Genomic DNA, 9,227 nt, shown 5'->3' on the forward strand with positions numbered 1-9,227 from the left:
AAAACCATGTTTGATCAAAATTTACAAATCTTAATTTTAAGCAAAATCAATTCTGAAAAGCATAATCAATTTTGTTCGAGATCAACCAAACACGTCAAAATCAATTCTAAACGTTTAGAATCAATTTTAGATGCTTCACACGTGAAACCAAACATAGACTTAATATTAATAATTTTTAATAAAAAATACTTAATAAGATGACATAACTATAAATTTTGTTTGAATATTATTAATATTTAACTGAATGTGAATTTAAGTCTCGGGTGGAAAATTGATTCTGAGTAATTTTAAGATATTTGGTTAAACAAAAATAGAATTGATTGTTTCTTTAAAATTGATAATATTTGAGGTTATAATTCATAACTTGTATCTCTAAAATTAATTTATAACTCTTAAATTCAATTCTGATAAAATCATTTCCAATTCTATTAAAATCAATTATGTCTCCCGCAAAATCAAACACAAACCCACCTTATAGAATGAGAAGAAATGTTTATGAGTAAATAGAAAAGTGAAAAAGGAAAAGTTAGGGATGGTGGGGGCAAGAAAGTGCTACTACTAATTCAAAAGCCATTTCTTGAGAGTTGAGAGAGAAAGAAACAAAGAAAGAGAGAGAGTGGGAACATTCTGAAATTGGTTGGCTTTTTGTGTTTGTGCAGCTCTGGTGGTGGCTGTCATCAAAAGATGAGGAACAGCTCATCTTTCTCCACACTCATCTCTCCCTATTCCTTCACTTCTTCCTTCCTCTGATATATCAACCTCTTGGTATGCATGTATGTCTTCACCAATTCATATTATATTTTCAGTTGCAGATTTTACTTTTCAACAACAACATGAAAATCTATTATTGATTTATTGTTTCTTAGGTTTTTACTATTGATGTCCAATTAGGTTAATTTCAATTTCAATGCAGCTTTATGTTGATTTAAAGTTTTGATGTAAATGTTTACTTTAACGTGTCCAATGATCTATTGTAACAACAAATATTTATGTTTTTGTTTACTTACTAGGTGGTTTTCTGAGCTAATACCAAAATATGCTGTTTCCTCGTGTTTACAGGAATTCAAACAAAGGGACAAAGCTATAACATGGCTACTAGTGGTAGTAGAAGTAAAAAGTGAATGTTGTTGTTGAGTACTACAATGGAATTTGGTTTCTGAAATTTTGGTGAAGAGAAAGTGTGTTTTCTTGTGGTTTGTTGTGTCTAAATCCATTGTTGGAAACACCAACAACAAAAAAATAAGAGAAAAAGAAACAAGTACCTAGATTCAAAACATAATTTTAATACTTTGTGGGGCGGTGGTGTCAGATTTAGCTAGTGGGGGTGTCTTTAACAAAGCTACTCTTTCTTTGAGAAAATTATTATTTTTATATATGAATGTGTTGGAGGTAGTTTGTTTTGTTGGTAATGTCTCCTAACATGGTTTAGATTAACTGGTTTCTTTGGTTTTTGTTACCAATTTAGTAAGCAACATGTTTTTTCTTTGAGTCTCTTTTCATTCAAGTCACAGAAACAATAATAATATTAATTGTCAAAATATAGTTTAAAAATTCATCTAACTGGCCTTGGTTTTAGGGGAAGATTCGGTCATACAAGGAGAAAACTTGATCCTTTTTTCTTCTAGCTTGGTTTTTACTCTTAACTAGTAAGTTTCTTGCATTTCATTGTTTGTTATTCAAACTTGGTTAAGAGTTTGTGGAGTTGGTGATTTGAGTTGTTTTTGGAGGTTTTTTCTTTTTGGTCAAGATGAAGTTTATGAAACTTGGATCTAAGCCTGATTCTTTTCAAACTGATGGAGATAATGTCAGGTATGTGATTAGTTTCCTCGTTATACGGATCGGTTTCCTCTTGATTTGAATCATTTGATATTTGGTTTGGAGTGGAGTTCTTATTTATGATTCAGTTGGTTTCTTTTGTTTGGTTTTTGCTTGATTGTTTTGTGATGTTTAGAAACGCTACTTATTTTAGTATTTATAGCATGAACACTTATCATTTAAGTGCTTGTGTATAAGTTATTTCTAGAAGAAACAATAAAGCAAAGGCAAACGGTTTTCATATAAGCTATAAGCTGTTTTCATAAACGATTCTAGAGAGCTTGTGGACATGTGATGAGTTGTTTCCATAAGCTTTTTCAACCAGTCTTGCAAGTGTTTATGTGTGAAAAGTAAATCCAAACAGATCCTTAAATTGAGGATAAATATGCTCGAAGTTCTATTTTTTTTATCGGTCTAGCATGCTAGAAAATGTACTATTGCTTGTCATACTGCAGTAGGTTTAATATAATTTCTCTTTTGATTTGTTTGTTTCATTCAAAATTAATGTGAAGTGGCATATATTTATCTAGGTATGTGGCAACTGAGCTCGCATCGGACATAGTCGTTAATGTTGGAGATGTAAAATTTTATCTACATAAGGTAAAGTTCCATTCTATCTAGAACTCTTGTTATCAACTGTCCGCGTTTGCTACATAAGTTTATTTGGTTCGATTATCCTTTAGGCCGCCGATCAAATCTTTACATGTTCATTATCTGCAGTTTCCACTTCTGTCCAAAAGTTTACGCTTGCAAAAGTTAGTTTCAAACCCAGACGAAGATAACGATGAAGTTCACATCCATGACATTCCCGGAGGACCTATTGCTTTTGAAATATGTGCAAAATTCTGTTATGGTATGGTAGTTACTCTAAATGCGTACAACGTGGTTGCGGCTCGTTGTGCAGCGGAGTATCTCGAGATGTATGAAACCGTCGAAAAGGGAAATCTCATCTACAAGATTGAAGTCTTCCTCAATTCCAGCATTTTCAGGAGCTGGAAAGACTCGATCATTGTTCTACAAACAACCAAACCTCTTCTTCCATGGTCTGAAGAACTTAAGATCGTGAGCCATTGTATGGAGTCGATAGCTACTAAGGCTTCGATGGATCCATCCAAGGTGGAGTGGTCATACACATATAACAGGAAAAAGCTTCCGTCGGAAAATGGGAATGATTCACACTGGAATGGTGTGAGGAAGCAACTAATGGTTCCGAAGGATTGGTGGGTGGAAGATCTTTGCGAGCTTCAACTTGATCTCTATAACCGAGTCCTGTCCACAATAACGACTAACGGAAATGTTTCCGGCGTAGTAGTAGGAGAAGCTCTTAGTGCTTATGCCTCTAGAAGGTTGCCTGGCTTCAACAAGGGTGTTATCCAGAATGGCGATATCGCAAAGAATAGATTAGTGTTGGAGACTATTGTCGGTCTATTGCCGAAAGATATGGGAAGTGGCTCTTGCAGTTTCTCGCTCAAGTTATTAAAACTGGCTATTCAATTGGAATGTGAAGTGTCGGTGAGATCCGAACTGATGAGGAGAACAGGGCAGCGGCTTGAGGAGGCTACGGTGGCCGATCTTTTGATTTCTTCATCAACCGGGGAAACAACTTATGATGTTGAAACTGTGCAGAAGCTAGTTGAGGTGTTTGTAGCACATGAACATCAATCATTAATGGAAGAGGAATTGCAGGAGATCAAAAGTCCTAAGATGGTCCTAAATTCTTCTAGCAAGATAAAGGTAGCAAAGCTGGTTGATAGCTATCTTGCCGAGATTTCACGTGATCCTAATTTGCCTGTTTTAAATTTCGTGGGTATCGCGGATCTGGTATCAAGTTTCCCTAGACAGTCTCATGATGGCCTTTATCGCGCCATCGACATGTATTTAAAGGTTAGTTAGTTCTACCTGACATGTATCAAATGATTCCATTTACTTCAACCGAATTTCTGAGACTGACGCAATTATGTTTTGCAGGAACATCCTGGAATCAGCAAAAGTGAGAGGAAAAGAATATGTCGATTGATGGACTGCAAGAAGCTGTCTGCAGAAGCTTGCATGCATGCGGTACAGAATGAGCGGCTTCCTCTACGTGTTGTCGTGCAGGTTCTCTTCTTTGAGCAGATGAGAGCCTCAACAACATCATCATCTGGAGGCACAAACACTCCCGATCTTCCCGGATCTATCAGGGCCTTGCATCCCGGCTGTTCTCACGGTAGCTCGAGGTCTACAACCACCAACACAGAAGAGGAATGGGATGCAGTGGCAACAGCAGAAGACATAAAAGTTCTGAAAGGCGAACTCGCCGCACTAAAATTATCAGGCGGGAGTAGCCAGAGCAGTGACAGAAACAGCAACAACAATGCAGACAAAGTCGCTGCTAACAAAATGAAAGGCTTCCTCATGTCAAAGAAAATATTCTCCAAGCTTTGGTCGAACAAAGAAAAAAACGGAGAGATTACTAGCTCTGATACATCCGAAAGCCCTGCTTCTACTGTTGTTGAGGAGACGAAGTCTACGCCGTCTAGAAGTAGAAGGCATTCGGTATCTTAAAATCTTTTGTTTTGCAGACTTCAAGCGCCGTTGCATCGTTGTATAATCGTCGATCACTTCGGTGGCATTAGGAGATAGAGCTTACTTGACATCTTCTAGCTGATACTGAAGGTTGTTTGTGGCTACTATTAGAGATGAGGTTAATGAGGGACCCGGTTTTGTTTTACTGTAATGGGAGAAGGATTATCATTACCTAATCAAGTGTTATTAAGACAATTTGTAAGCATTTTTAAGAACTAAGGATAACTAACTAGAATGAAATGCTAATGAGCTTATATAACTAACTGGAATGAAATGCTAGGCTCAATTGCCTGGTTCTAGCTGTATTGGGCTATTGGCTATGTAACTTGCATTACACTACTGTTTTGTTTGGTTAATCTTGTGTTTTCAACTTTTCACTAATTCTGACCTACTTTGATGGTTATGATACAACATAGACATTGTTGCAATTTCTTTAACTTTTCACTCTAATATAGTTTTAATTTTTCACTCTAATATAGTAGGTAAAAAAAGTTTAAAGAAAATTTAGTGTTAATGTTAGGTAGCAGCATAACTAAATTAATTCAAGAAATAATCAGTAATCACCATGCCCTTTTAATAGTCAACTTTCATGTACGATTTGGACAAGTCAAAAATAAAAATGGTTTGTGACTTTTGTGCTTCTTTTTTTTTTTTTGGTTGCTTTTCCTTGTCTTTGAAGGGTGTCACTCAATGTTGATTTTTAGATGTTTTGGTCCAAAGAAGTGGACCTTATTACAAGGATAACACTAATTGGATCATTATTTTCAAGTGGATCACACATGTCCAGCCCCACCTGAATATATCTTTTTTTTTTAAAAAAAACAATCTATTTTAATATTGGGGAATTTCTCATTGCAGCCATATAGAGTGAAAAACACATTTGAAATCCCCAAAATACTCTTCGGGTATGCATATCCGAAGATATCCTTTTCACATTATAAGCTGTTTCGGATATATGCATATCCGAGGGCACCCTTTTCACATTTTTAAATATTTCGGATATGCATATCCGAAAATACCATGAACCAGTTTTGGATCTGCATATCTGAAATATGCTCTGAGTCCTCCATTTTTAAAAACAACAACATTACATTGTTACAATGGAGCATCATAGTAACTAAAATTAATACCTCCTATTATCCGACAAAATGTTATGGAAACAAAAAATACGTAGACTAGAGTAAAAAAATGATATCATAATATATAAATAGTTGTTCGGATAAGTGCAAAATGTCAAAATATTACAACACCGAAAAAAAGTCATAAATAAACATAGACTTCTACAACTACTGAGTATGCCTAATGCGAACCCCCTGAGACCTCCTCTGCCTCCTACACGCTGCCGCACCAGTTGCCTCACTTACCATCATCTGCACTATAACACCCACCTCTGGACCACCCTCCTCAATGATCCTTCTCTCAATTGTCTCATGCCCAATAATCTGTATCCACTGGCATATCGGCAGGAGATCAGTGGCATGGTCATCATCGGCCTGCTGATTCTCCAATAGCTCCTCGTGCGTTGGCCTTGGTGGACGCCCTGGAGCATCGGGTGTCATGATAGGATGTTACACCTGATAAAACCATGTCACATACCCATCTACACAGTGCCATCTCTGGGTGGCCCGCATGCTCCGATACTCATCTGGCACCATGTGATGCGCCCAATCCTGAAAGATAGCAGTGAGATCTCGGAGGGTAACGGTGTCGGCAGTAGCCTCAAATGGAGATATCTGTATCATATACACACGCCCAAACTATCTCATGCACTGCTCCGACGAATATCTGACCATGGTGTTGGCCCCATATGCCAACCATCCGGAATATAATGCGATGCGGCCGAATGGGACAACATCAGCGTAATCACTGAAGAGCGTCCACCTAATGTCATCGTGAGCGGTACGATCGAGGTATACACGATATGGCCCTACTTTCTGATTTCCCCTATGGAGGATGTATCGTGCAGCCCTTGGCATGGCGTCAATGTACAAGGGATCAGGATCATAGCTGCGGATGCGGTGGAAGTAACTGTGGATGCGGTGGAAGTAAGAGATGATCCAGCTCTGAAACACAAATACGATAATGTGTTAGTACACGATAACAAATAACATATTAAATGTGATATGATTAAAAATAAATGTACCGTGAGGAGTGTGCAAGAGCTAGTCAACTGTCTGGTCCTCCAGTTACATGCTTCATTCAGCTTCTGGTATATGTATACCAGAATGGCGGCCCCCCAGTTCCACTCATGAACTGTAGTCAAATCAATAAAGTACCGGAGATACGTCATGTCCATGTAGGTTGCACTTTTGTCCACAAAGAGGGACATGCTAACCAAGAATATGAACCAACACGGTAAGGTGCAAGCTCAATGGTACTCAACAAAAACACCATCACCCTCCTCCTCAGACTCTACTGCCGCCACCAAGTGGTTCTCATAAAGCTCTTTCAGGCTGGAGAAATAGATATGTGCCCCATTAGTTGTTCTGCATTCAACATCGGCCATATATAGGTCCATACCCAAATAATCCACAATCCACACGATGACCTTAACCCTCTGTATCCGGGAATGGTCCAATAACCCCCCTCTGATAGACAGGTGGAGCTGATAGGCCACATCGTGCAGTGGAATAAACAGAAAAGTGGAAAGACGACGTCTACTTGTGCCACCTTTCGGAAAATGCCCCCAGCATACCGTGGCTAATGGTGACATATTCGATACAACATAATCCGCCAAGACCGGATCCAGCAACAACATCATTAAACTACTGAGCATGCGGTTTAAAGAGATCAATAATTTTTCTCGAATGGTTCACGAATTTTATGGGCATCTGTTCTTGTAACAACAAAAAAACAATAATGTTAGATCCGCGATAAACCTTTTATATTCATTTCAACTATTTGTAATTAAAACAGTTAAATTAGAAAGTGCAATAAAAAACAACCTCGTCATCACAAATATGTTGAGCGACATGGTCATGATAGTATATCAAGACATATGTGTCTTAAGACCCTCCCGGGTAGCCGCCCTCTTGTGCATCTTGAGAATCGTCCTGAGCATCCTCGTCGTGCTCAGGGTGAACCTCAGGTACCTCCTTAGTGCAGATGAGGATCCTGCAGGTGCCTCATCCATTTGGACTTGGACTCGGACTCGACCCCGTCCTCGAGTCACTCATTTCTATGCGGCTCTCTCGCGCCGAGCTAGAGCAGTCTGTGTCTGCCTCCCTTGTCTAAGACGATCGGTTGGTGCCTGGTTGTCAGTCATTTTCCTGAAAAAAATTCCATTGGTAAGAGTATGATGAAAACAGAATTGAATTTTATAAAAAAAAAACTCATATCCAATTTCGGAAGTGAATATCCGAAACTGGTCAGAGGTGATTTTGGATATGCACTTCCGAAATTACATGCGAACAACTATTTTTTGCAGACTTCCGTTTCTTGCCTTAACTCATCCTAAATCCAATATTTTCCATCTAAAAACTATAATTGAACTACAATAACTTCAACCTACAACATTATCCTAATTTCTAACAGCCCTAATAAAATTTCGAAGCTAAAGTGGAAAGTTGTGGAAACTTACAATTTCTTGAAGCTCTGAGTACAACTTTAATGGAGCTTTGAACCCTTATGAATGCTTGCATGGGAGTTCTAGAGTAGGAATGTTTTGAATAAAACTTGGTACAAATGGGTTTGAAGTGAAAGTTTTGTATTGAAAAGAATGAAAACAGAAGGGGGTGGTTGTTTGCGTTTTGTAAAAAACCCCAGAATATTTCGGATATGCATATCCGAAGACAACTTTTTTAAAAAAAAGGGTGATTTCGGAGATGCATATCCAAATACACATTTTTTTATAAAAAAAAGTGATTTCAGATATGCATATCCGAAATATAGGGGTACTTTGGGGTTTTTACTGTAGGTCTGTGAGTATGTATATGAGTGCAGTGATAATTTCCCTAATATTGGTGAAATAAAGAGATTAAAAATATAATAGTTTATACTTCCTCTATCTCAAATTAGGTGTTTGTACTTGATCAAGAGAAATAATTTGCTCATGCATGAATGATGAGAGACTATGTGTTTTCTCCCTTGAATTTATGATGAGAGTTAGAATAAAGGGGTAATGCAATTGAACCTTTCAATAGTAAGGAGTTTATGAGATTATAAGAACATTGCATTAACAACGCTAGACGAGTCGATGGAATAATTGATTGTAGGATCCTCGAAATAGGATTTTTAAGGAGTTATGAGAGCACCTGTGATTCTAGTAGCGATAGTGATTCTCTTTCTTCTCGTTCTTTCTCAAGAAATATAAATTTGTCAATGGCGGCTGGTTCATCAAAGTGCTCAAGAGTGGAGGATTTTGAGACACACTACACCTGCAATTTGACAGCTGTTAGAACAAGATTTGTTCTGATCAATATTCTTAGTTTTGATGATAACAAGGATATGAATTTTGTGTGAGATAATGTGGTACTCAAATACATTGCAATTTCCATTTCAGGAAATATATAAAGAGTATGCACAAATCAGCGCTCAGAAGCTTTGTCTCAGAAGGTTCAGCATGCAACATCAGAACATGGTCTGGCAAGACATCAGAAGATGGTCAAGGAAGAATCAGAACATGGGTCTATGGAAGCATCAGAAGAACTTGAGGTCAGAAGCAGAAGCACTGAAGTTCTCATGGTATCACGCTCAGAAGCACTTCAAGGTCAGAAGACAAGAAGATGCTATGCACCAAGCTGTTTGACTCTGATGATATTCAAATATTATATTCAAACATCAGATCAGAAGAAAGTACAGGTGGCAGGCTACGCTGACTGACAAAAGGAACGTTGGAAGCTATTAAA

At 37.9% G+C, this 9,227-nt stretch overlaps 2 protein-coding genes across 8 annotated transcripts; one reads left to right on the forward strand and one right to left on the reverse strand.

The window, feature by feature from the left end:
• Nucleotides 1–496: 496 nt before the first annotated feature.
• LOC131630715 (BTB/POZ domain-containing protein NPY3-like) lies at nt 497–4,639 on the forward strand. Of its 7 annotated transcripts, none has more exons than XM_058901468.1 (7): nt 497–773; nt 1,060–1,101; nt 1,577–1,646; nt 1,728–1,809; nt 2,346–2,415; nt 2,536–3,699; nt 3,784–4,639. In XM_058901468.1, the coding sequence occupies exons 4-7, from the start codon at nt 1,748–1,750 to the stop codon at nt 4,357–4,359; spliced, it is 1,872 nt and encodes a 623-aa protein (XP_058757451.1). In that variant the 5' UTR covers nt 497–773; nt 1,060–1,101; nt 1,577–1,646; nt 1,728–1,747; the 3' UTR covers nt 4,360–4,639. The 7 variants fall into 7 exon arrangements, with proteins under 7 accessions (XP_058757451.1, XP_058757452.1, XP_058757453.1 ...); XM_058901469.1 differs by having other exon boundaries at nt 1,748–1,809; XM_058901470.1 differs by having other exon boundaries at nt 497–765.
• Nucleotides 4,640–5,948: 1,309 nt separating this feature from the next.
• On the reverse strand, nt 5,949–6,676 carry LOC131630722 (uncharacterized). Its single transcript, XM_058901476.1, has 3 exons — nt 6,602–6,676; nt 6,171–6,443; nt 5,949–6,113 (listed from the first exon to the last, which is right to left on the reverse strand). Exons 1-3 carry the CDS (start codon nt 6,674–6,676, stop codon nt 5,949–5,951), a joined length of 513 nt encoding a protein of 170 aa, XP_058757459.1.
• Nucleotides 6,677–9,227: the final 2,551 nt, after the last annotated feature.

This window comes from Vicia villosa, unplaced genomic scaffold (genome assembly GCF_029867415.1).
Source record: "Vicia villosa cultivar HV-30 ecotype Madison, WI unplaced genomic scaffold, Vvil1.0 ctg.000726F_1_1, whole genome shotgun sequence".
Lineage (NCBI taxonomy): Eukaryota > Viridiplantae > Streptophyta > Magnoliopsida > Fabales > Fabaceae > Vicia > Vicia villosa.